At 47.6% G+C, this 26,723-nt stretch overlaps 1 protein-coding gene across 1 annotated transcript in view; it reads left to right on the top strand.

The window, feature by feature from the left end:
• Positions 1-22,735, top strand: part of LOC121867911 (UDP-glucosyltransferase 2-like) — a 29,842-nt gene extending 7,107 nt beyond the window's left edge. Inside the window, exons 2-7 of the mRNA XM_042368047.1 lie at positions 2,588-2,803; positions 4,372-4,984; positions 13,730-13,828; positions 20,285-20,408; positions 21,442-21,661; positions 22,069-22,735. Of these exons, the coding sequence (XP_042223981.1) occupies positions 4,499-4,984; positions 13,730-13,828; positions 20,285-20,408; positions 21,442-21,661; positions 22,069-22,342 (1,203 nt within the window). The 5' untranslated portion in view covers positions 2,588-2,803; positions 4,372-4,498 and the 3' untranslated portion in view covers positions 22,343-22,735. The remainder of the gene's footprint in view (positions 1-2,587; positions 2,804-4,371; positions 4,985-13,729; positions 13,829-20,284; positions 20,409-21,441; positions 21,662-22,068) is intronic.
• Positions 22,736-26,723: the final 3,988 nt, after the last annotated feature.

Genomic DNA, 26,723 nt, shown 5'->3' with positions numbered 1-26,723 from the left:
GTCCAAGAATGCATGCATAGGCTTCTTTAAGTCCAAGGTCAGATAGATTCAGAATAAGTATTAACTCAACTATAAATAAAATTGAAGGTTTGCATCCAATAGTAAAACAAATAAACACTTTAATGAATTTGATAAAATTATAACAAAAGTATGAACATGTTGGAAAAAACAAGAATTTTAATAAAAATAACTGCCATCAATCGACTCTCTCTCACTCGCACTCGCACTCTACATTTGCAAGACATGTTCTAGGAAATGACAACTGACAAGATCGTTCATCATTGAGAGGCGACGACTTCACTCAACAAGCACACATGACAATTCTCTCTCTCATTTTACATCTGCAAGACATGTTTATGTCTGCTCGTGGGAAGTTCACGAATCATGGGCGATGCAATTCTCCTCTTTAATCGACAGACACATGACAACCGATGTGCAGATACTACACGACCCATACCCCTCCGACCGACTGTCAACAAACACAGGGCCCTGATGGCATTCGTAATGGAAGTAATAATGAAAATAAATTATTGTTTTTTTTTTAATCTCAATTACGTTATTCCATGTAGTTCATTTTTAATCAATATATGTTTGTGGAATTCTAAATATATTATTAGCAACACAAACAATAGCATTCATTAAAAATATTCGGTTCATAGGAAAACCAGGTATACATGAATTTCAAGGAGTAGCTAGCCTAATTTCTATCACGCTTCTTGCTGAACATAGTTTTACGTGATGGAATAGATAAACATCAATTTTGAAGAATGAAAAAAAAAATCCAAATGAATAAACAAATAAATGAAATATTTTAATATGTGGAGGCCCCCAGATTGTGGAGGCCCCTGTGCAGCTGCCCACTTTGCCCACTCCTGAATCCGGCCCTGTCTGGGGAGACCTCTCTCTCTCTCTCTCTCTCTCTCTCAGCAACACAGAAGGGGAAGAAAAAACACCCACCACAGTTCGCTAACTTAATTATTTCACCCAAACTTCCGTAACACATGAAAAGTTTCTGTCGTCACAATAGCTGAGTTACCTACATGTGTGTTGCCAGATGAGCATAATTTCTTAGTTGGGTTAAATGTTATTGTTGATATATGATGATTTATGTTATGTAATATAATAAGATAAATAAATGTGTAAAAATGTTTAAGACTATTATAACCAAGTTAAGTTCCACACTAATAGTATTATATAAACTCTTCGTGGCTCTGTCATAGATTTCATACATTACAAAATACTTACAATCTTATTTCATAGTTGGTGATATGATGTGATTGTTTGGTTCAGTGAGCATGGCGAGAAGTGGATGTTGTTTAAGTTTTTATACTAAGTTCTGTACGTTATAATAAAGTGTTTGGCATTATAATCCACAAAAGGAGGGAAACAAGGATAAAAAACAGGTATTGTATTTAAAGGTAATCTAAACCACACAACTGCTGTCAACAATGATTAGCCACTCTGTCTACGTGAACCTGCCTGGTGTAGTGCCTTCCCGCTTGGCCGAGATGGCTGGGGTCCCTCAGTGACTATATCTGTATAATTATAACTGTATAAGTGTAACTAAAGGCGTTTTCGATTTACGGAATAGCTAACGCGTTAGCTATTCTGTATGAACAGACACAGCTTTTGAGCTGTGCCCATGGAACATTCAGAGGGAAGAGCTAACACCTCGATCAGGCGTTAGCCTTGATCAGCGACCAAGCGTTCCGAATAGCTAACAACCAATGAGCGAGTTTCTCCCACGTACACACTGTGTAAATATGTGGATCATGGCCGCTTATGGAGAATATTTTGGTTAATATTGAAGAGGTGTGGGCATGTAAGACAATAAAAAACTCTGATATAATTATAAAAATAATTCTATATACGGTAGTAATTAGTATATTGGATAGGACCTAAAGCAAAGCGCATGGCGTGAACGAATTGAAAAGGATTTCGCCTAGTTGAAACCAGTTTTGGCTCCGCCCATTTTTAGGTAGGTGCTGTACGGTTCATGAGTCGCTGGTGAATGTTGTGTAAAATATTGCGAATTAATCGAATATGATTAAAACTTTAACATCATTACTCATAAGATACTATAAATAATGGTGAACAAGTTCATTAACGTTCTGTAAATGCAAAAATTAATACCTAAAACGAACCTGAAATTCGTAGTATTGCGTATTTATGTATGCGAACAGCTGTAAACAATGTAGCAGGGAGACGAGACGAGACCATACGTAGTGTGGTTTTAAAGCTCCCCACCCCGGAGTCCGGACCATCAACCCTTACAACGGGCCCGATTTTTTGTGTTATTCTTATTTATTGTTGACTGAATGACCTGTTTTTTCCCCTTTTGTCTTTCTTTCCATAATTTTCTATATATTTTCTTCACTATTTCTTTCCTTATTGTGTCCAAATAACAGTTCTCCTAATTTTATTGTTTTATAAAATCTGTGTTGTACAACAGTTATTCCCAAGACGCAGTACAATGTCGCATTTTTTAATGACAGTCCGGGAAAGTTAACGCGATAGCTATTCCGTGATTCTTAAAACGTCTTACAATAAACGCCTTAACAGTCCATGACTGTATCTTCACCTACAGGGACGGTAGAGTGTGTGTAATACCACTGTGGGAGTCAGTATGAGGAGGTGTAGTGTGTTGTTCCTACTGCTGGTGGTGACGTCTGGCCCGGCAGCCGGCTACCAGGTGCTGGTGCTCACTCCAGTAGCCTCCTGCAGCATCTATAATCTGTGTCGCTCACTCTCAGAGGCTCTGGGTGACGCTGGCCACTCTGTCCTCCTCTGATGCATCGTCCAGGTAAGTGTTGGAGATCTTAACATTCCTTTATGTAAATGTTTACAGTAACCACGCCGGGATATTGCCAATAATACCACTATCTTTATAATCAATCACTAAATACTATTTCTTATTGCTGGCATAAAACTTCCTAAAAAAAAGATTTTAAAATTTATTATAGTTGTGTGTTTACAATAACGGAAACCTGTTAATTGCTTACAAACTTTGGCGCTGCTAACATCACCAACGAATGTAACTTATCTGCCACTGAACTTTGAAAGGATGGATTAGTGAATTAGCCTCTTGCTCCTCGTTCTCTTCTGTATAAAACAAATCATTTCTTTAATATGTATAGTTTTTAGTAGGAAAGAACCAGTGAGCTTGCCATCCGAGCATTAAATTACACATTAAAAGAAGAGACGAATGGTTTGTTTTCTCCCAACAGAACGTTAACCACCGGCTTACTTGTGGTCAATATTATTCTGTACAAGTCGACGTAAAGTTTTGTATATTGCTACATATTTCTAAAATTGGTTCTGATTCGTTCTATATTTCTAACATTTTATACCAGTTATTGTAATAACAAAAGGAGTTTAGTAATTAATATAAAAAAACTGCAGAATTTTATTGCTAAGAATATGCAACATTGACATAAAGACAAACGAAGAAATATCAAGATTATAAAAAAAAAAATTAAAAGAAATACTTGAAATATACAGAAAATGATAAATGGAATACATTACTTTGGTTAAATAATTAGAGATGAAGGGATAATAACCGAAACACTAATGGGCAAAATTGAGGGTAGGCGAGCCTGGGGATAGGTAGAGACTGGGATGGATGAATGAAATTAAAAACTGGGTCCCCAGAGAGATACAAAACCTTAGAGGATTGGTAAACACAGCACGGGAAAATTTAGAGAGAAGGACTGTTGTCGCCAACCCTCAGATATAAGGACGGTGCTCTGATTGAATGATTTATGTAACAAGCTAAGACCTTAGATTGATTGAGCTGTTTTGAAGGTCTTTATTTATGTTATGATGGGCAAAGTAAGGTGCAGTTGCCTCCATTTATAACTGGTACAGTAGCTGGCGTGTTTTGTGAGATGTGGTACCACCGCCGACCAGACAACAGGTAGGAGCCCATAACGTTCTACTTGGTAATGTATATTAAAGCTATAGCCATCCATAAAATGGCCATATAGTTCGGCCGATTCTGCTAGTTTTATTATAATGTAAACAAACAGTGGTGCCACATCTCACAAAACATGCCATCCATTGTACCAGGTATAAATGGTGGCAACTGTACATATGTTATAATGTTATCTGAAGTACATTGTTACTGATAAGAGGTGGGTAAGTGTAATACATTAAACGAGATGTAAGTTATGGGTAGATGGAATAACATGAGAGGGGAGGGAATTTCACATGAATAATGAGGTTCAGTTAAGAACAGTCTCTTCTTCTACCGTTTACATTATTTAAGACAGTCTCTCATGACATTCATACTCCATTAACTTAAATTACAACATCATGAAGCATTATTTCTTGCATGACTGACCTCTGCTTTCTTTTGACTGTTATTCTCAGACACGAAAATGTAACGGAAGTCCACACCGGCGCCGACTCGTTCGAGTTAAATTTGTTTGTGTTGGGACCCAACATTGCATTGCTTCAAAAGAAAATTCTGGAAATTGCTGCAGAAACCGGCAGGAGGATGTGGTCTAACGAGGCAATACAACGACTCTGGCAAAATAGGGACAGTTACCAGGCTATAGTAATTATTGGCTATATCAATGAGGTGGCTGTACCATTTCTCCTGGATTACAAAGGTGTGTACATCAATTTATGCACTCCTGGGGTAGAACTCTTGCACATGAAGCAGCAAGGCAACTGGCTGCCCATGTCCGTCTTGCCAGGAATAAAGACGACATTCACCCATGACATGACCTTCATGGAGAGAGTTCTTAACCCACTACTCACCCTGTGGCCTTACCTTAATTACCAGTATAATGTGATCCCTCGCTTCCAGGAGCTACTGCAGAAGTTCTTCCCCAATTTGCCTCCACTTACCACACTCTACTGGAACAGCTCCCTGACCCTCATCAACAGCCACTACGCCGTGGACGGACCTATGCCACTGTTGCCCACACAGGTGGAGGTGGGCACCATCAATGCCAAGAAGGCCAACCCACTTCCTCAGGTACAGCAAATCCTCCCACTGCCTTTTTTGTAGCGTATCTTTAGTCAATTACAGTGTGGAGTGAGTGAATAGTGTTTAGTCAAAGACTCACTTCGGCCACCCTTTTAGTTGCCACCAGTTCGAGACACCATTACAGTATGTGCCAGTACACTCTACCATGGCTTTGAATGTGGAGTTATTTGAAAAAATGTCGAGGGTGGCGTCAGACTCCCACTCAGTATACATATATATATATATATATATATATATATATATATATATATATATATATATATATATATATATATATATATATATATATATATATATATATATATATATATATATATATATATGCAAGTAAATCACTGTAGGTGCGGTGCATCTTCAGGGGTGAGTACAGACTGTACTCACCCCTGAAGATGTGAATTACACGAAAGCGCTTGGGAACTATCAGCATATATATATATATATATATATATATATATATATATATATATATATATATATATATATATATATATATATATATATATATATATATATATATATATATATATATGGGATTACACTCTAGTCGTAGTTGGTAACATGTTTTGATAGAGACATGAACTCACTTTGTCATTAACTCATTTGGTTTTTGAAGGGATTTAGATGGGAGATGTGCTTACTTTTTTTTTTACCTCTGGTTGTGTTCACTGTATGTCTATCCAGGCTTTGTTGAGGGGCGTGTGTTAGTTCAGGCTGTTGAAAGTTTTTCCCATGCAAAATAGTTTATGTTCATGTACGCTTTCCCCGACTACAGCGAGGGAAGCTTGAAACAGTTATAGTATTAAAGATGTTCTGAGGTGTTTGTAACCCTCACCAGTCTGCCTGGTTATAGATTTAAGTTCTTTCATTCTGGGGTCATCATAACAGTGTTGTAGTCTGATTCTATTAAACTGACAACGATTCTTCCATCTTTTTGCTGGAGGCATTATTGGGGAAGAATCCATTACTCCTCTCTGAGGGAGTGTGCTAAAGTTTCTGGCCCCTGTGCTTGCTCGCCTCTTTCGCCTTTGCCTCAAAACCCAAACTTTTACTTCTTCTTTGAAGCAAGCCTTGGTTCAGCCCATCCTGAAGAAGGGTGACCATTCTAATCCCTCTAACTATCGCCCTATTGCCTTAACTTCATCCTTCTCTAAGATTTTCGAAACTTGTTTAAACTCCCATTTTCTCCGTCACCTTGAACGGCATTCTCTTTTATCGGATCACCAGTATGACTTTCGCCAGGCGATATCTACTGGTGATCTGCTCTCCTACTGCACCCATCTGTGGTCCTCTTCTCTTAGGGATTATGGGGAAAGTTTCGTCGTGGCCGTCGACATTTCCAAAGCATTTGGCAGTGTATGGCACAAGTCTTTGCTTTCTAAACTTCCCTCTTATGGTTTTTCTCCCCCATTTTGTTCTCTAATCTCTAGCTTCCTTGATAACCGATTCATGGCAGTTGTTGTCGAGGGATCGCTCTCTCGCTCTTTCTCTGCCAATAGTGGTGTCCCACAGGGTTCTGTTGTTTCACCTACTCTCTTCCTTCTTTTTATCAATGATTTACTTCACACTACAACTAATTCTATCCATTCCTACGCTGATGATTCTACTCTTCACTCTTCATCACATTTTCCCCTTCCCCCTAACTCTCAAACTAGATCTGTTTCTAGAGCTGATATCATTACATCTATCAGTGAGGATCAGTAGTAATAAAGTTCAGCATTTACCAATTACACTTTCCAAATTAGATGATCTCCCACCAAACACATTTCAGGACGCTATCCTTCTGCCAAATTCTAAAAGAGATATGCTAGGCCTCACCATTTCCTCTAACATGTCATGGAAGCAACACATCCTCAACATTGCTAAATCTGGCTCCCGAAAGCTAGGAATGCTGTACAGATGCCATAGCTACTTCCGTCTTGAGCAGTTGCTTCAAGTTTACAAGGGATTCATTTGTCCTAACTTGGAGTAATGCTCTCATATCTGGGGTGGCTCTTCTTCTGTCCAACTGTTAGACAGGGTGGAATCAAAGGCATTTCGTCTTGTTGACTCTTCTCCTTTCTCTTCGCCGCAATGTTGCTTCACTCTCTCTCTTTTACAGGTTATTTTAACGGGCAATTTTCGGTGGATTTGGCATCCTGTGTACCGCCGGCAAGGCCGTGGGCTCGTAACACACGCCTTGCCCGCGGTGCCCACCATTTCTCTGTGGATGTCGGTGTCATGTGCTCATAACCCCATAGCAACAAGCATGTCGTGTGGTATCTGTTTACGCCTCCACTCCACACAAGCTATTAATAACTTGTTATTTTTACTATTATCTTATTGTTGTTCTTAGTTACTTAGGTTAATTTGATATCTATATATATGTCATTAATATGCATCATTTGTGTTACTCTGTTAAGTCAAACCAAGAGTAGTATTAATTAGTTATAAGACTATTTGGCAACTGTCCTGAGTCACGTGATCTAAGACGCTCCTCACTCATATGCTGGGTGGCCAGAGACTCTCTCTCTAGTAAGCGTTGGTATAGGCCATAGGTAGGACGTGTCCACACCGACCCAGTACAGACGTGCTTTGTTCAGTCATCTACAATACCCTAGTGGTATCTGGTATTTAGTGGCACTTTAACTTAGGCCTAGGAAGGGATCCTGGTGTTAAGGAATCTCCTGTTTGGTAGGAAATAACCAGTTGGTTGTGATTGCTGTGTATATATTGTGATGTCTGTGTTTAATATAGTTAATGTTAAGTCGTATTCATTTGATTTAACTCCTTAACAGTATATTTTCACCCTTCAGGCATCACTCTTATTTTAATATACAATCACTTATTCCCTTTAATTCCATGGTTGCTAGACAGTACTCCTTTAAGAACATAAATTGAATTATTTAATTATCTTCCCATTTGTGACTCACTTACTCCAACTTATTCTTATTTAGTCAAGTACATTCAGTTGAGTCGGTTTTTGTGGGGATAATTATTGCCGTGTTCCCTGTTTATTCCTTTATTTGATGATAACTTGGGGTAGGTTTCACTCCCCAGGTATAAAGGATATTGGGATCACGACATCGCTCACACTAGAATAAACCTTATTCTGTGTTTCCATACTCATAAAATCTGTCTCACTTTAAAAATCTGGTTTTCCGGCATCTTCGTAGTGTAGATTAATATAACCTTTTCCTTTTCTATTTTTAATTACTTTCTACTCTTATTTTTTCACCCACTAGACCCCGTTGTGGGTCCATATTTTATGCCCGTGTACGCTATTAACCTTAAAAAAAAATGTACCAGATCATCATGTAGACTTTGTTAGTTGGCAGGCTTGTAACCCTTGTATCAGTCATGGATGAAGTCTATGAACTGGCTTTCATGTTCGTGTTTGACTGTGAGTCTACGTCTCTTGAGCTTACCGCTAGTGGGAGTGGCATTGGCTATATGTAAACTAGCTTGGATTGATTTGTGATCAGACATAAGATCCGTGACTACTGTACATCAGAGCTAAGAGTTGTGTATGATAGATTAAAGCCAACAAAATTGTCTAGAGCCCCGCCATAGATGTGTGTTGGTTCATTATCATCTATAAATTGAGCATCTTCATATTCTCTTACCATAATCTCCAACCATTAGTGTTAGTGGTGGAGTCACCTAATTTCTTGTGTCTAGTGTTCAGGTCACCAATTACGTCAGTGGGTTCAGCATATATGAAGTCTGGGAGATTTGTGTAGTGAAGCAGAGTTGAGGAAGCATAGGCGTTTAGTACGTTTGGACACGAGATCCTGGTGGATCTTGAGTTTCCACCTCTGGGACTGTCATTTCAGGATCATCCTTTCCATTTCAAATGATTCATTGTTGAAAAATCACGGTGCTCGGTCCCTTCATTTTGTGCCGCCAGTTGATCTTTGAGCTGTTCTATGTCATTTTCCGTGGCAGTGTTCACTACGCTGTTTGTGTCTTCAGTGGGAGAGTTAGTAACTTCCTGTTGCGGCTCCGCGTCTGTGTAACTCCATACAGGTCTGCTGTTAACAGCTGGGACTCATCGGTTAGGTGCAGTGGTGCCGGTAAACCAGGGTTGTTCCTAGGTGGCTCCCCTATAGCAGTAGACCTGCCTGACAACTATTTTGGTGTCATCCTCAAACTTGCTTATGTCATTGCTGATCCCAGTATTTAGATCGTTTATGTAGAATATGAACAAGAGTGGGCCCAGTACTGACCCCTGGGGAACCCCACTGGTTACACAGCCCCACTCAGATTTAACACCATCTACACTGACCCTCTGTGTTCTATCGGTGAGCCATGATTTTATCCAATTTAAAATTTTCCCCTCGATACCATGAGCCTTAACTTTTCTCAGAAACCTCTGATGCGGTACTCTGTCAAACGCTTTGCTAGAGTCTAAGTAAATAACATCGTAATTTTCGTCATTATCTACTACCTCGAAGACTTTTCTGAAAAACGTCAGCAGATTTGTTAGACAAGATTTTCCCTTTGTAAACCCATGTTGAGAGTCGTAGATTAATTTGTTTTTCTATAAATGCGATCGGATGCTATTTGCTATAATTGATTCAAGAAATTTCCCCACTACTGACGTCAACTAATCGGCCGGTAATTTGACGCTGATGCTCTGTCTCCCTTTCTGAATATGGACACTACATTTGCCTGCGTCCACAAGTCTGGAGCAATCAGCAGTGTCCTCATCGGTTGACTCAGGCATAGTGGAGTGGCAAAACTTGACCGCACTTACCTTAGACCGAGGAGCTTTAACTACGGTACCACTAGCATGGAATAGGGGCATAAGTGAAGGGGCACTGTGGAGTGCCAGCAGCTGTCACATATATCACTGCCCTACAGTCACTTACACATGGTCATAGCTCACTGACAATGATGTGAAGTCACTATTACACTTTGTTTCACATTGCGTGAAATATATGTTTGGTTATCCTGTAGTGTGGCACACAAGCAGTCAGCGGTGGCTGGGAGGCGTAACCCTCTTATGAAGCGAGGTAAGCTTCCTTTGTTACTCATGTCACCATTTGTAAAAATCAGAGAGCAACAAGGGTCAAAATGACCCGAATAGTCATAAAAAAAATTGCAGAGCCGCGAGTCAGGACCAATTCAGAAGGTGCTACAAGGTTCCTGGCTGTATAGTGGCAGGTAACCCAAACACTCACCTTTGTTACGTTATGTACTGCGTCAGACTGAGCCAGTCTCTCTTGCCCAGGCCCACAAAACTCTTCTATTTTTTTTTTATTATATGGCAAAAATAATATCATTAATTCTTTAGGACTTAGAATTTTACCTGTAAATATCAGTGATAGTCAGACAAAAGTGACTCTGATTTCTTGCATATAAATAAACATAAAAGTCACTTTTACTTTTTTTTCTAAATTGGACCAACATTCGTGCTGGACTCCATGGTCGCCCAAGAAATCATTGCACCAGCCGGTGATGACCCGTCTCCATGGTGTCACCCCATGGTAGTCGTCGCAAAACCTAAAGGTGGTGTTCCGATCACCACTGACCTCTCCAAGCTCAACAGCCAGGTGTCTCGTCCTGCGCACCCTTCTCCCACGCCCTTTGCAGCTATCCGCAGTGTGAACCCGAAGGCGCGCTTCTTCACAACGATGGACGCCCTGTGTGGATACTGGCAGATAGAGCTTGCCGAAGAAGACCAACCACTTACAACTTTCATGACCCCGCATGGACGTTACAGTTATTGCCGTGACCCCATGGGATTCGCCGCTACAGGAGATGCCTTCTGCCTTCGAGGCGATATGGCTCTACAAGGTCTGGCAAACTGCGTGAAAGTGGTCGACGACATACTCGTGTACGATGAGGATTACATGGATCACCTCTGCCGTATCTACGAGGTACTCAACAGGTGCTGGAAGCACGGCATCACCCTAAATGCCGACAAGTTTGTTCTGGCCGGCTCTTCAGTGGACTTCTGTGGGTACACCCTCTCAGGGAATGGTATCGCAGCTGACCCGGACAAGGTCCGCGCTATCACGGATTTTCCCACCCCTGCTAACCTCACCGACTTGAGGTCCTTCATTGGTCTCATCAACCAGTTAGCAGAGTTTTCGCCGGACATCTCCGCAGCCGCCCAACCACTCCGCCCCCTGATGAGCCCCAAGAGGACATTCCTGTGGACTCCCGAAAACGACAAGGCCTTCCAGCAAGTGAAACAGGCTCTGTCTAGTCCACCTGTCCTCGCCACGTTTGACCCAGCCCTGCCGACGGTTCTGCAAACAGATGCCTCACGCTTGTACGGCGTAGGATACGCCCTATTGCAGGATGATGGTGGAGGGCAGTTCCGGCTCGTCCAGTGTGGCTCGCGTTTCCTCTTTGACACCGAAACGCGCTATGTCACCATTGAGCTGGAGCCGTTGGCTGTGGTTTGGGCGACGTCCAAGTGCAGGTTTTACCTCATAGGCCTGCAACACTTTGACCTAGTGACCGACCATCGCCCGCTTGTCCCGATACTCAACCACTACACGCTTGACGCCGTTGAGAACCCTCGCCTCCAATGTCTGAAGGAGAAGCTCTCGGTGCACATCTTCACAGCAGTGTGGCGTGCTGGTAAGGAGCTCTGCAACCTGACGCCTTATCCCGCTCTCCTGTCAGCCGCCCTACTCCAGAAGACCAAGTGCTCGACGCCGACCTCGCTCTTTCTGTCAGGACTGTGGTCACCTTACACGCCATCCAATCCCTTCGTTCGGACTTGTCACCAGATGACGACAAGGCAATGGAGGACCTTCGAACAGCGGCCCGAGATGACCCTTCCTACGTCCGGACTCGTCGAGTGCGTGAGGAACGGATTCCCTAGCAACCGCTACGACCTTCACAACACCCTGCTCCCGTATTGGAAACTCCGCGATGAACTCTACTGCGACGGGAACCTTGTTCTGTATGGAGCACGTGTAATTGTCCCTGCTGCCTCACGTCCCCACGTCTTGGCTCGCCTTCACGACAGTCACCGCGGAGCTGAGACCACCAAACAACGTGCAAGACAGACTGTGTTCTGGTCTGCCATCGACTCCGACATCTCCAATGTTGTCCATGCGTGTGAGCCCTGCCAAGTTCTACAACCCAGCCAGCAGCAGGAACCCTTCATGAGTGACGACAACCCCACCCGCCCCTATGAGTCTGTGTCGGCCGACTTTTTCTGTGTCAGGAAAGTCCTTCCTGGTTATCGTCGACCGTCTCTCTGGTTGGCCGGTTGTCATCAAGTGCGGTAATGATACGACGTCTGCCGCCACCATCAGCAAGTTCCGCCACTACTTCCGTGACGTGGGTGTTCCTGTGCGCCTGCGAACCGACGGAGTTCCCCAGTTCACAAGCCGGGACTTTACTGCATTCCTCGACCGTTGGGGAGTCCGGCATGTGTTGTCAGCGCCCCATTACCCGCAGTCCAATGGCCATGCTGAGGCTGCTGTCAAATCCCTGAAGCACCTCATCCTCAAAGTGGCCCCTTCTGGGAACATTGACTGTGAGGCCTTCGACCAGGGTCTCCTTGAACTCCGCAACACACCCAATTACACCGGACGCTCCCTGCCCAGGTCTTGTACGGACGCCCCCTCCGTTCTTGTGTCCTTGCTCACCCTCAGTCCTTCTCCAAGGAGTGACAGGCCAAGACAGAGGATTGTGATCGCCGAGCCGCCGAACGTATCAAGACGTCGTCGCCCGCTACAACGACCACGCCCGTCCTCTCCCCAGGTTGAGTGTCGGCACCCAAGTCCGTGTTCAAGACCCGACCTCCCTACGTTGGGACAAAGTGGGCGTAGTCATGGGTCTCGGCAGGTCACGGGACTACCAGGTGCGGTTACCCAATGGTTGTGTGTGGTGGAGGAACCGCCGTTTTCTCCGCCCTGCAACACCTTCCGCTGACCCCGTCACCAGTGCTGAGTCCCATATCCCCCCCAGTGATCAAGCCCCTCGACGCTCAGAAACGATCCACAAGAAAAGGTCCGCTCAAGACTTTGCTATGAGCTTATAGGGGGGGGGAGGTGTATGCGTGTTATGTATGTTGTATGTATACCATGTATGTACCCTACTTATATACATTACTTCTCTAGTCGGTAGCGTGTGGCAATGCCCCTGTTTCATGTCACCATACGCTTAGATAATGTGCCTCGCGACATCTGGAAGCTGCTAATGTACCACTTACCACATGTCGCCTGAGAGGTCAGGGAGAGGTCAGTTGACCCATAAATTGTGTAAGGGACTACCTGTGCTTGTAAGCGCACTCCTGTATATTTCCGTTAAATATAACCTACAAAACTCTACAGGTGTTTATTTTCGCTCCTGTAGCTAGAACTAAGTACCCCGAACATCTCCAATGTTGACGGGACAAGAATCTGTTGAATATGTCCCACAGAAGTTAATTAAATCACAACCTAGTCTGCCAATAAAGTCCTACTTAAATCATATCCCTGCCACAAAAACCCCCGGAGGAAGTTATAACCATACAACCAAGAATCCCTTCATAGTCCATAACAAATCACCTGCGTCCTGCTCCTATATATCACTACCTATTTTACCTCAAAATGAGAGAAGCCAAAGGTCGTTTACATCATTATAACAATTACGCAAACTTGCTCGAAGAGGAGTTGAAATTTCCTTGTGTTTCTGCCGTAACAATGAGGCTCTTGTCTATCCCACTTAAGGGGAGACATCAACTTGGTAATATTTAATAATTGGCTCCCGAAGGCCTCATCTGATCTTCATCTGTCGCTGCAGGATCTGGAGGAGTTCATGGAGGGAGCTGGGGAGGCTGGGGTCATCGTGTTCAGCCTTGGTAGTGTGGTGAAGAGTGGTGAGATCCCACACAGTTACAAGGTAAGGTGTTGTATTCTTTTAGGCTCGAGATAATATTTAAATTATTAAAGATTTATGTAATCGATGTGAAAATTGTGTTTACATAATCAACTGAAAGTTGTCGAGTTCCATAATGATAAGTCTCTTGTTACTGATGTTTGTGTAGTGGATGCAATCCTAGACAAGGTTCTTGAAACTCCAGGGCACGAGCAGTAGATATATTCAACAAGTGGTACAAGACTTGGCGTGATAGCCAACCGGTACAGGAACAGGAGCCAGCACAAGGAACTCCTCGTCGTAGGCAGGCCGAAGCCGATCTGAGGGAAATTAGCTAGCTAGGCAAGGGGAGTTGCTAGACATTCCTAGGACAATAAATGAGGTCTTCTAATTACTCGACTAGCGCGGTACAGACATAGTACATCGGGACATAGTAAATGGACATAGGCATTAGACATAAGCATAGATATCAGACATGCTATAATAATATGTAGTAATACAGACATGTGAATAAATGGTACAATGAATGGTAACAGAGTCTTGGCGTCAGGCGTGTTCACATATCTTGGTATGTACATATCTATACACCTCCCTCCCCCTTTACGCTCGTAGTGCAATCTCGAGCGGCTACGGACTCTTTTCCCATGAGTCGGGGGGAGCGGCGAGGGACAATGGGAGGATCAACTGACGACCTTCGTTCCTGGTCTGGGCAAGGGGACACAGGGGACGGGGAGGAAGGTTCGTCACTAGAGGATGGCACTGGGCGGAGATGGCGTCTGTTTCGCCACCACACACGACCACTGGGGAGGCGGACTTGGTACGAACGAGACTCGCCACGGCCCATGACGACCCCGACCTTGTCCCAGCGGTGTGACGTCGGGTCCTGGATTCGTACTTGCTGGCCGACGGCCAACCTGGGAAGGGGGCGGGCTTGGGCGTCATAGTGGCTTGTCACTTGGGCCATCCGGGCAGCCTCACGGCGGTCACACTCGTCCGCCTTGATCTGCCATTCATCTAAGAAGGACTGGGGGTGGGCAGGCACACAAGTACGAAGGGGGCGGCCATACAACACCTGGGCAGGAGAGCGTCCGGCAGGGGTAGGGGTGTTACGGAGTTCCAGTAGGCCCCTGTCGAACTCCTCGCAGTCCAGGTTCCCCGTCGGTGCTGTCTTGAGGATGAGGTATTTTACGGACTTTACCGCTGCCTCGGCGTGGCCATTCGCCTGCGGGTAATGAGGGGAGGTGACGATGTGGTGGACGCCCCAGCGTTCGGCGAAGCTCTTGAACTCGTGGCTATTGAACGGGGGCCCACCGTCGGTTCGGAGGCGGAGAGGCACTCCGACTTCCCGGAAGAAGCAACAAAACATCCGGATGACCCTGGAAGAGGTGGTGTCCCGACCACAGGGAACTACCACGGGCCATCCAGAGAGCCTGTCGGCGACCACCAGGAAAGACTTTCCGGCCACATTAAAGAAGTCGGCGGACACGGACTCAAAGGGCCGCTTTGGGAGGTCATTGCACAGGTACGGCTCTTGTTGCTGGCTGGGCTGGAGTTGCTGGCAAGGCTCACAGGCCTCAACCGTGCTCTTAATATCGGCGTCAATACCAGGCCAGAAGACGGTCTGACGGGCTCTGCGCCTGGTGGCTTCAACGCCGCGGTGGCTGTCATGGAGGCGGGATAAGGTGCGCCGGCGGAGGGCAGCGGGAACGACGATCCTGGGGCCGTACAACACCAGCTCTCCGTCCGCATAGAGGCTATCCCTTAGCTTCCAGAAGGGGAGGGCGGAGGCGTGAATGTCGTAGCGGTTGGTGGGGAATCCAGCGGAGACGTAGTCGAGGAGTTGGACGTATGCCGGGTCTTGAGCGGCGGCGATGCGAAGCTCCTGGAGAGTCCTATCGTCTTCGATGGAGGGCGTCGTCGTCGTCTTGTCAGCAAGAGAAGTGGCTGTGTGTGTCACTAAAGACCGAACGTGAGCAGCGGCCGTGGTACAGTCGACTTCATCTTCAGGTGTGGGCCGACTAACAGGTGCTCGGGAGAGGGCGTCTGGTATGCACAGAAGCTTCCCGGCGCGCCACACAGCTGTAAAGACGTAAGGGGCGGTCTTCTCTTTGAGATGTTGGAGGCGAGGGTTTTCGATGGCGTCCAACGTGTAGTGATTGAGGATGGGTATGAGCGGGCGATGGTCCGTCATGAGGGTGAAATGCCCAAGGCCGAACAGGTAAAGGCGGCACTTGGCCATAGCCCAGGCGACTGCCAGCATCTCTAGTTCGATGGTGGCGTATCTGGTCTCCGTGTCCGTCAAAAACCTGGAGCCACACTGAACTAAGCGCAGTCTACCCTGGCCGTGATCTTGAAGGAGGGCATATCCGAGGCCGTATAGACGGGAGGCGTCGGTCTGGAGGACCACTGGTAAGGACGGGTCGAAGGGTGCCAAGACTGGTGGTGACAGCAACGCCTTCTTAACATTCCTGAACGCTAGGTCGTGGTCAGGAGTCCAGAGGAAAGAGCGCTTGGGGCTCATGAGGGGGCGTAGAGGTTGGGCTGATGTGGCGATTTTAGGGGAGAAGTCGGCCAGCTGATTTACCAGGCCCATAAATGAGCGAAGGTCGGTCAGGTTCGCTGGAGTAGGGAAGTCCCTGATGGCCTTGACCTTCTCCTCATCAGCTGAGATCCCCTCTGGCGAGATGTTGTAGCCGCAGTAGTTAACTTGGGGGGCGGCGACCACAAATTTATCTTTGTTCAGGGTGATACCATGGGCACGACATCTTGTGAGCATCAGATGAACTCGGTTCAAGTGGGCCGGGAGATCATCGTCGAAGAGCAGGATGTCATCTACGACCTTCACGCAGTTGGTGACACCCTGCAGAGCCATATCCCCACGGAGGCAGTACGCATCCCCCGTTGCTGCGAAGCCCATGGGTCCGCGGCAGTGTTGGAAGCGGCCGTAGGGCGTGATGAATGTAGTGAGGTGGCGATCTTCTTCCGCCAGGTCGACTTGCCAGTACCCATGTAGTGCATCCGCCGTGGTAAAGAACTTTGCAGACGGGGTGACGCTGCGGACTGCTTGGATGGGCGTAGGCGATGGATGGGCGGGACGGGAGACCTGCGAGTTGAGATGGGTGAGGTCCACTGTGATGCGAACACCTACAGGCTTGGGTGCCAAGACCATAGGGTGGCACCACTCGGAGGGCTCCTCACCGGCGTGTCTGATGATCCCCTGCTGCACCAGAGAATCGAGCTCCGCCTTCACCTTGTCCCGTATGGCAAAGGGGATAGGCCTGGGTGTGTGGATGGTGAAAGGCGTCGCGCCAGGCTTGAGGTGGATTCTCATCGGGGTGCCTGTCATCTTCTTGAGCGGCGTCTTCTGGAGGTCGGGCTTGGAGACAAGGACGTCGCTGAACTGACGAAAAAAGAACTCCCGGGCGGCAGCAGGTGTGGTCATGGCTGAAACAGGTATCTCTGCACACCTGTTGAGGTGTGTCACGGCGAGGATGGGCTTTGGGAACTCGGATGAGACGATGGCCAAGTCCTGACAATGGCCACATGACAAGAGAGGGGTTTGGATGCCCTCATGGACGTGGACTGTGGCAAGGCAAGACTTGGGACCGAGCTGTAGTGTTGCCTTGAAGCAACCCAAAGGTGGAGACATCGGGGACCCGTCCGCTGTGAGCACGTCGTTCATGGCTGTGGGTGACAGGCTACTCCTGGGGATGTTGAGGGCGTCCAGGTGTGTTGGTCCAATCACCGTGATGTCCGCGCCCGTGTCAGGTATCATCAGGAGGTTGGAAGAGTTGGTACCGTAGGACAGACGAACATTGACGGGCTTGGGGGACCTGTCACTCGAGGTATCATCCACGCGTCGGCATCCTTTGTTGTTCTTGGGAGACGGTGGTGTGGACGTTCTGTCGGGCTGTGAAGAGACGTTTTGACCTGGAGATGGAGGCTTCTTGGTGGACCTGCAACACTTGGCGAAGTGTCCTTGCTTGTTGCAAGCGTTGCATGAGACCTTGTTGGCAGGACATCGAGGTGTGCGGGGCCAATGGCCTTGAAACCCGCAGTTTCGACATGTACTATCAGCCGCAGGGCACTTTCCTGGACCGTGCTGGCGCTGACAGCTTCTGCAGGATTCGGGAGAAAACACTGGTGACTGTGACGGGGGCTGTGGAGAGGACGCCGTCTGCATCTGGCGTTGATTCCTCTTGTAGGTGGAGACGGCGTGGACTTGAGATGGCGATGAGTGTATAGCTGAGGCAGCCTCTCTTGTGGCCTCATACGACCTGCAACAGGTGACGAAGTCGGTGAGGGAAGAGGCGGCGTCGAGGGTGAGGAGTTTCTGAAGCAGGTCCTCGTCACGTACACCCATCAGCAAGATCATCTTGAGCTGGATCTCAGCACAGGTTACAGGATCGCCTGTACATAGGTCCACCTCGGCTGTTAGGTCCTTAAGTCGTGCATAGAAGTCTGAGAATGATTCCCCAGAAGCTTGTTTGCAGGATAGCAGTTCCCTACGACGCAGAGCTTCATTGCGGAGGCCACGGAAATGACTCTGCAAGGCGTTTAAAACCTCTGTCACTGACCTGGGGGAGTCAGGGGGGATGGCTAGCGTGTGCTCTAGGAGGCGTTGAACATCGAGGGAAATGCACGATCTTAATTGGATGAGTTGTTTATGAGGGGGCATTCGGTAGAGGTCAGACATAACAGCAAAGTCTTCGAAACGACGTCGCCATTGACGGTATACTTGATATGTTGCATCAGGTTGAAGAGGTGGGGGACTGGGAACTGAAGACTTGCTGTGCAGGGGTGTACTCGAGACGGCAGGCGGTGGAGGAGGCACGGAGAGGTCGACGAGAGTTGAGACTGGAGCAGGTGGTTGAGAGGGCACTGAGGTATACCCAAGGGGGATAGGTGACGTGTGAGGGGGCGTTGTCTGAAGGATAGATGAAGAGGCTGAAGCTGGCGAATTGGTTGTGGCAGCTGGTGAAGTCGTCCTCGTTGCCAGCAATTCCAATAGTCGCAGGAGTTTGTGGTTATCAGCTTGGTGTTGTTGTTGAAGTTGAAGGCGGTAAGCTGATGCCTCTGACTGTCTTGACAATTCCTCTTGACGTCTTGACCATTCCTCTTGACGTCGTTTTTCCTCCTCTAATTGACGTCTTTGGGCTTCCTTCTCTTGAGAAACTTGTAGGAAGTGGATTAACCGACGTATATCCTGGCTCCCATCCTTTGAATTTGGCGCGCCCGGCGTGTGAGGCGTGAGGGGGGGTGGGGGGGTCTGTGAGGCTTCGTCTACCTCATAATCCTCATCTAAATTTCCCGGCAAATCGTCGTGGTCAGACATCTCGTGTTTGGTATGGTTGTGATGGGAAAGACAAGGAGAATAAGGTGAAGTGCTATGTTTTCGAAAATGGACTTGCTTAAGTGCAGGAACTGGCGGGCAAGTAAAAGAGTACTGACTGTAATATTTGTGAAGTGAGAGGAGGCGGCTGGCGGCTGGCGGTGCTGGTCCCTGTATTCCTCCGCGCGCGGGCGAGCTGGCGGCGGTGGCTCAGTCGAAGGGGGACGCAGGCAGTGGCCTGTGGGCCGGCGTAGATGGAGGAGGTATGCCGGAAGTGCTGTCTTGGAAACTGGGCTGAAGGCGTTTCTGCTACCTGTAGGGCCGCAGAAACATAGCAAAGAGACATGAAAGGCACTGCACTTCACTTAGGGCACTTCACAAGGTCACAAAGCACTTTAAATCCAGGGGCACTGTGGAGTATATCTTCTGGGCGGGAAACAGACGAGGCCGGCTCTTGAGGCTTGTCAACTGTCGTGTTGGAGCTACTCAAACTGCGCCATGTAGTGGATGTAATCCTAGACAAGGTTCTTGAAACTCCAGGGCACGAGCAGTAGATATATTCAACAAGTGGTACAAGACTTGGCGTGATAGCCAACCGGTACAGGAACAGGAGCCAGCACAAGGAACTCCTCGTCGTAGGCAGGCCGAAGCCGATCTGAGGGAAATTAGCTAGCTAGGCAAGGGGAGTTGCTAGACATTCCTAGGACAATAAATGAGGTCTTCTAATTACTCGACTAGCGCGGTACAGACATAGTACATCGGGACATAGTAAATGGACATAGGCATTAGACATAAGCATAGATATCAGACATGCTATAATAATATGTAGTAATACAGACATGTGAATAAATGGTACAATGAATGGTAACAGAGTCTTGGCGTCAGGCGTGTTCCCATATCTTGGTATGTACATATCTATACAGTTTGGGGTTGATTCCTGTTTACTGTCGCCTGATGCTGAGATTTACAGAGTAATCTAGACTGTTGTGGTTGACTCTTTGACGAGTTTGTTAGGAGTGTAATGATTGACTTTGTAGAGGTGGGCACTGTAAGAGCTAACTGGCAGTGTATTGGAGGACCTCGTAGTACCTGACGGTGGTATGGATCACTGTAGTGTTACAGATAACATCCTCCATCCATGTCAACAGATGATACTGGTGGAGGCGTTCAGACGGCTGCCTCAGCGGGTCTTGTGGAGGTACGAGGATGATGACCTGGACCTCCCCGCCAACGTCCTCACCATGAAGTGGCTTCCCCAGCAGGATGTACTAGGTGAGGCTACGAGACGATGACACAAACAGTAACCCAAGGCTGACCGAATAGAACGAGCCATTAACTCAGTCATGCCCTTAACTTTGTAACCCTCTGGCCTCCTATACACGTCTGTCATAACTCACTCTTCACAACAACATTATCTTGTCTCCTCAAAAGTCTAGGTTAATATTCGTCATGTAAATATGTGACACACACTCCATACTTCTCCTTAAACTATCTTGATAATCTTTCACTGTCCTTCTTCAAATCTTGCCAAGTGTTGTGGATATAAGTGTGTCATAACATTATACAGTTCTCCCTCTAGGAGCACATCTCTATACCAGACCGACCGTCTCGTTATCTGTCTCTCCAGTCACTGAGTCTCCTGCCAGCTACTCACCACAAGTCACCTCTACAACAAGTCGTCTCTTACAACTCCTCTTTATCCTTTTTTTCTTAGACCCTATTTTTGGTCCCTCCAGCCTCTACCTCTACCTCCTGTAATCACACAACAGGTTTACTGCGTCTTTGTCTTTTAACTGCTATACAAAACACTCCAGTCTTCTATACCTTCATCTTGGTTTATCTATTTAAAAAAAATATTTACCTTGCTGTCATCATTAACAGAGAGGTACTTAACTTTCACGTAGGCAGAGTTGTGAGGTGTGGCGGGTCACAGGTCGGTTACTTCCCCAAATATTGTTGTAAACATTACAGTAACTTTAGGCATTAATTTCACTACGATGCTTACTATGATTGTTGCTGGTGTTGTTCTACTCCTGAACTGCGGAGTTATTTGTCACTCCATTTCACAGTAGAACATGGGTTCAATTTATGTTCTTTATAAACAGAAGAAATAGATAAAATATGAATGAACAAAATTCACAGATGTCATTCTTACTTTACTCGTTAATAAGATGGTCGGTAATGGCTCTGGCGATGATCACTGCAACAGTCATGTGGTGCTGCACGACATAAACATCCACCAGTCAACATTAACACCATAATAGCTTCGTCGGCGTCCTTCTCCTTGATAACTGTATTGTTGCAGGTCACAGGAGGACGCGAGTGTTCATCTCTCACTGTGGTACCTTTGGCACTCAGGAGGCACTCTACCACGGCGTGCCAGTCCTCGCCCTCCCCATCGCCCATGACCAGCCCCGTAATGCCCAACGTTTTGCCAAGAAAGGATACGCTTACCTCCTCAACTGGAAGGACCTGAGTGTCAACGCCATCCTGAACGGAGTCAAGACACTCATCAAGGACCCGACGTAAGGCTCTGTGTCTCGTGTGATGACTTATCTCTCTTTCTCTAACAGTCTTACTTCTCATCTTACCTTCCCAGTTTCTTCACGTATCTTTGGTCAGTCAGTATCCCAGTCTCCATATATTCTGCCTTGACCTGTGTGTCTGTCGCTTCTTAGTTCTTAATGTAGTGTTTAGCCTCGCGTCTCAGTGTCTGTATTAATGTTAAGTTTCTGGTAGAGCGTCTCTGTGTGTGTTTACTTTAACTCAACACAAAACACAAAACCAAACTGATCTCCAATAATGTGAATAATAAAACTTTTCCGATATTGTACAATCAGGAGAACATCTTATCGCTGTAAAGGATTCCAGGAACAATAACCAGTCACTTGTTCTTATCACTACCATCTACTACAGTCACCATCTCCCACAGGTACCGCGAGAGAGTGAAGGACGTCTCAAGGATGCTGCAGGACCAGAAGGAGAGCGCGGGGGAGAGGGCCGTGTGGTGGGTGGAGCACGCCATACGTCATCAAGGATCCCCCCTCCTGGTGTACGCCGGCAAGAGACTCAACTTCTTCCAGTACATAATGTTGGACGTATTCGTCTTCTGGCTGGTGGTGCTGTCGGCGTGGGCCTTCCTCTCCTGCTACTGCGTCAGGAGGCTGTCTGGCTTGTGTTGTAGTAGGAAGGATAAGATAGAGTGATGGTAAAGGATAAAGAAGAATAAAATATAAAGAATTTAACTGATGAAGCATGAACGAGAAGAATGAAATAGGTAAAAATTGGTTCATAAAAATATGTTTTTAATCTAAAGTGGAAGGAGAGTGTACTGAAGGCATGATGATGATGATAATGAAGTAAAGTGGCAAATGACTTTGCACTGGGAAAGGAGAGAGGAGAGAGAAGTAAAGCATAGAAACGGGAAGAAATGTGGGAGGGGTAGATAGCAGGTGGGCTTGTAGTGGATTTCTCCCCTACAAACACTGTTTGTCTCTGCATAGCCGACCTCACGAATTCCCCTGTGTATGCCTCGTGGTCTAGGTCAACCAGCGCCGCCCACGGAGCGGGGGTCAACTACTAAGCCACGCCTACCCTCTACCACCGAAGGGTCAAGACGTACCTGGCGCTCCTCTCGGAGCAGCCAGGTCAACTGTTAAGTTGGCCCATACCAACCCCCTCCCCTGAACCCTCCTCCCCACCAGAATATCAACAAGTTCTCGACAGAAGTTACAATTTCATTTAGGAAAGGAACGGAACCAGTGTTAAACAGAGGTGAACAGTGGTGAACAGTGCTTAAGTCAGTGAGAACAACTCAACAGTAACAGTTGTACCGAAGTTAACCTTCACACAGTGAGGTCCCAGGTACCCAGTGATAACGGCCCCCGCGAGACCCAACAACAACCACTGATGTGTTAATCCGTCTACGATAGGAAGGCCTGGGACCACACCTCACTCATATATCACCATCTGTGAGGGAATTACTACACCACATGTCCCTCATAACACCATACGTGAGGGAATTACTACACCACGTCAAGTCCCTCATCACACCATCTGTGAGGGAATTACTACACCACGTGAGGTCCCTCATAACACCATCTGTGAGGGAATTACTACACCACGTCAGGCCCCTCATAACACCATCTGTGAGGGAATTACTACACCACGTGATGCCCCTCATAACACCATCTGTGAGGGAGTTACTACACCACGTGAGGCCCCTCATAACACCATCTGTGAGGTAATTACTACACCACGTGAGGTCCCTCATAACACCATCTGTGAGGTAATTACTACACCACGTGAGGTCCCTCATAACACCATCTGTGAGGGAATTACTACACCACGTGAGGCCCCTCATAACACCATCTGCGAGGGAATTACTACACCACGCCAGGTCCCTCATAACAACATCTGAGGGAACTACTACACCACGTGAGTTCCTCCTAACACCATCTGGGAGGGAGTTACTACACTACGAGTTTGCTGTTCAACACCTACATTAATCTGTATGTTCACTGTATGTTCCTTTATCTTTCTCTAATGAAGGCTTTTGTTAAACCACCAATGTATGTAATAAGTCATTTATGTCCAATGTATATTTTCAGCCTTCGGGCTGCAGAATTTTTTCAAAAAACCGTTAATTATTATTATTTATTATTATTATTTAAGACCTGACCTCGTGGTGATCTCTCTCTTACTACCTACACCAACCAGCAAGCAACACCTCCTCCTCCTCCGCCTGCCTGGCGGTCCTCGCTCCCGCCGGCGAGCATGGCGACCCACAGGCTGGTCCTCCTCTGAGCATCCTCACCAACCAGCTCTCTCTTCTTCTAGCTACAGCCGCAGCAAGCAACACCTCCTCCTCCTCCTCCGCCTGCCTGGCGGTCCTCGCTCCCGCCGACGAGCATGGCGACCCACAAGCTGTCCTCCTCTGAGCACCCTCACCAACCACCTCTCTCTACATCACGCTTGTAACCATGCTGCCTTCCCAGCACCAAGCTACATTGTACATCAAATGCAACATGTATACAGAGAGCACATCGTGATTTTTGAGTCGAGAACACCAAACAACCCATACCCCACAAATGGTGACCCCAGGAAATTCGCATTCACACAGGATGGAGGAGAAACCGATCACTCTCCCAGTCTTCAAGCAACATGGAAGACTGGCTTATCCACCCAGAAGCAGCTCTCATCGGCTCTACAGCTACTGTCTCTACACCGCAGGTTAGTCACCCTAGAGCAGCACTGCTTCTCTAAGCAGACACCAGCTCCTCTTCCTGCCCCAAGCACCACGTCCTACCGACCCGAGCACACCCGTCCTGCCTCAGACGCCGCCCCCGGCCCAGCAGTACCCCCTGCCGCTCCTAATGCAGCCCCTGCTCCCGACGCGGCCCATGCGCCTGAGTGCGGACCAACACACCTCTCTTTTCTCCCTCAGGTACTCCCTGCTAATGTCCTGCACCCTGCTGCTGTCGTGGACCCAGCTGCTGTCACGAGCCCTCATCCGCTTCTGCTGACGCAGCCCCTGCTCCTGACCCAGGCCCACACACCCCAGCAGGCGCATCTGACGACTCTGTACCTGCCGTGAGGGAAGCACAAGATTCATCGCCTCCACACACCCTTTTTCTCCCTCTCTACTCCCACAAATATTGTGTATCTAGACAGTTCGCTCCAGCCGGCGACCATGGCGACCCACAAGCTGGTGCTCCTCTGAGCACCCTCTGCTCAACTCTCTCTACATCACGCTTGTAACCAGGCTGCCACTTCCCAGCACCAAGCTGCACATACATCAATACAATATGTATCACAAGAGAGCACATTGTGAGTTTCCTTTCTCCATCCCATCCTGAGTGTAGACCAAATATCTCAATATCCACAAATGGTGACCCCAGAGATTCGCACTCACACAGGATCGGAGGAAAACCGGATCTCTCCCAGTCTTCAAGCAACATGGAAAGCTGGCTTATCCACAGGGCAGCTCTCATCGACTCTACAGCTACTGTCTCTACACCGCAGGTTAGACTCCCTAGAGCTGCACTGCTTCTCCTAAGCAGCCACCAGCTCCTCTTCCTGCCCCAAGCACCACGTCCTACCGACCCAGCAGGTGCATCTGTGAGGGACACTGTACCTGCCATGAGGAAGCTTACAACATTCATCGCCTCCACTCACCATTTTTTTTTTTCCCTCAGGCCCTCCCTGCTGTCCTGGGACCCTGCTGCTGTCATGCACCCTGCTGCTGTCATGGACCTTCTGACCCCAGACCCACACACCCCTTTTTCTCCTCTCTAAAGAGATAGGTCACCACGAGGTGAGGTCTGATATAGCGGAGGTAGGCGTGGCTTAATAGTTGACCTCAGTCATGTAAGGCGGCGCTGGTTGCTGATCTTGACCACGAGGCATACACTGGGGAATTCGAGGGTCGGCTAGTCAGCGACAAACAGCGTTTGTACGGGAGGAATCCACTACAATACTCCCCCTTCCCTCCAGGCGGTGTAAGAGACTTGTTGTCTGCAGGGTTGCATCCCACATGTGAGGCAGAACAGGCGATGCAGGAGACTTGTTGTCGGCAGGGTTGTATGCCACATGTGAGACATAATGGCGAGGGCGTGAATGAGCCGGCCGCTACGGGAGACGACTGTCTAGATACACGAGATCTGTGGGAGAAGGAGGGTTGTGGAGGCGATGAATGTTGTGCTTCCCTCGCGGCAGGTACAGAATCCTCAGATGCGCCTGCTGGGGTGTGTGGGTCTGGGTCAGGAGCAGGGGCTGCATCAGGAAGAGGGTCTATGACAGCAGCAGGGTGCATGACAGCAGCAGGGTGCAGAACAGTAGCAGGGAGTACATGAGGGGAAAAAAAAGGGTGTGTGGGGCCGCCTCAGGCGCATGGGCCGCGTCGGGAGCAGGGGCTGCCAGGCAGGAGCGGAGGAGGGTTCGCGTCAGGAGCAGGGTCCAGGACAGTGGCAGGGGGTACTGCTGGGCCGGGGGCGGCGTCTGAGGCAGGATGGGTGTGTTGGGGTCGGTAGGACATGGTGCTTGGGGCAGGAAGAGGAGCGGCTGTCTGTTTAGAGTAGCAGAGCTGCTCTAGGGTGTCTAACCTGCGGTGTAGAGACAGTAGCTTGAAGACTGGGAGAGTGATCGGTTTCTCCTCCATCCTGTGTGAGTGCGAATCTCCGGGGGCCACCATATGTGGGGTATGTGATATTGGTTCACACTCAGGACGGGATGGAGAAAGGAAACTCACAATGTGCTCTCTGTAACCATATTGTATTGGATGTACAATGCAACTTGCTGCTGGGAAGGCAGCATGGCTACCAGCGTGGAGTAGAGAGAGCTGGTTGGTGAGGGTGCTGAGAGGAGGACTAGCTTGTGGGTCGCCAGATGGAGCAGGAGCGGAGGAGGAGGTGTTGCATGCTGGTGGCTGTAGGTAGAAAGAGATAGGTCACCACGAGGTGAGGTCTTATATAGCAGAGGTAGGCGTGGCTTAATAGTTGACCTCAGTCATGTAAGGCGGCGCTGGTTGCTGACCTAGACCACAGGCATACACTGGGGAATTCGAGGGTCGGCTAGTCAGCGACAAAC

Source organism: Homarus americanus, unplaced genomic scaffold, assembly GCF_018991925.1.
Source record: "Homarus americanus isolate GMGI-L3 unplaced genomic scaffold, GMGI_Hamer_2.0 scaffold37032, whole genome shotgun sequence".
Taxonomy (NCBI): Eukaryota; Metazoa; Arthropoda; class Malacostraca; order Decapoda; family Nephropidae; genus Homarus; species Homarus americanus.
This window is presented reverse-complemented; position numbering and strand designations above follow the sequence as displayed.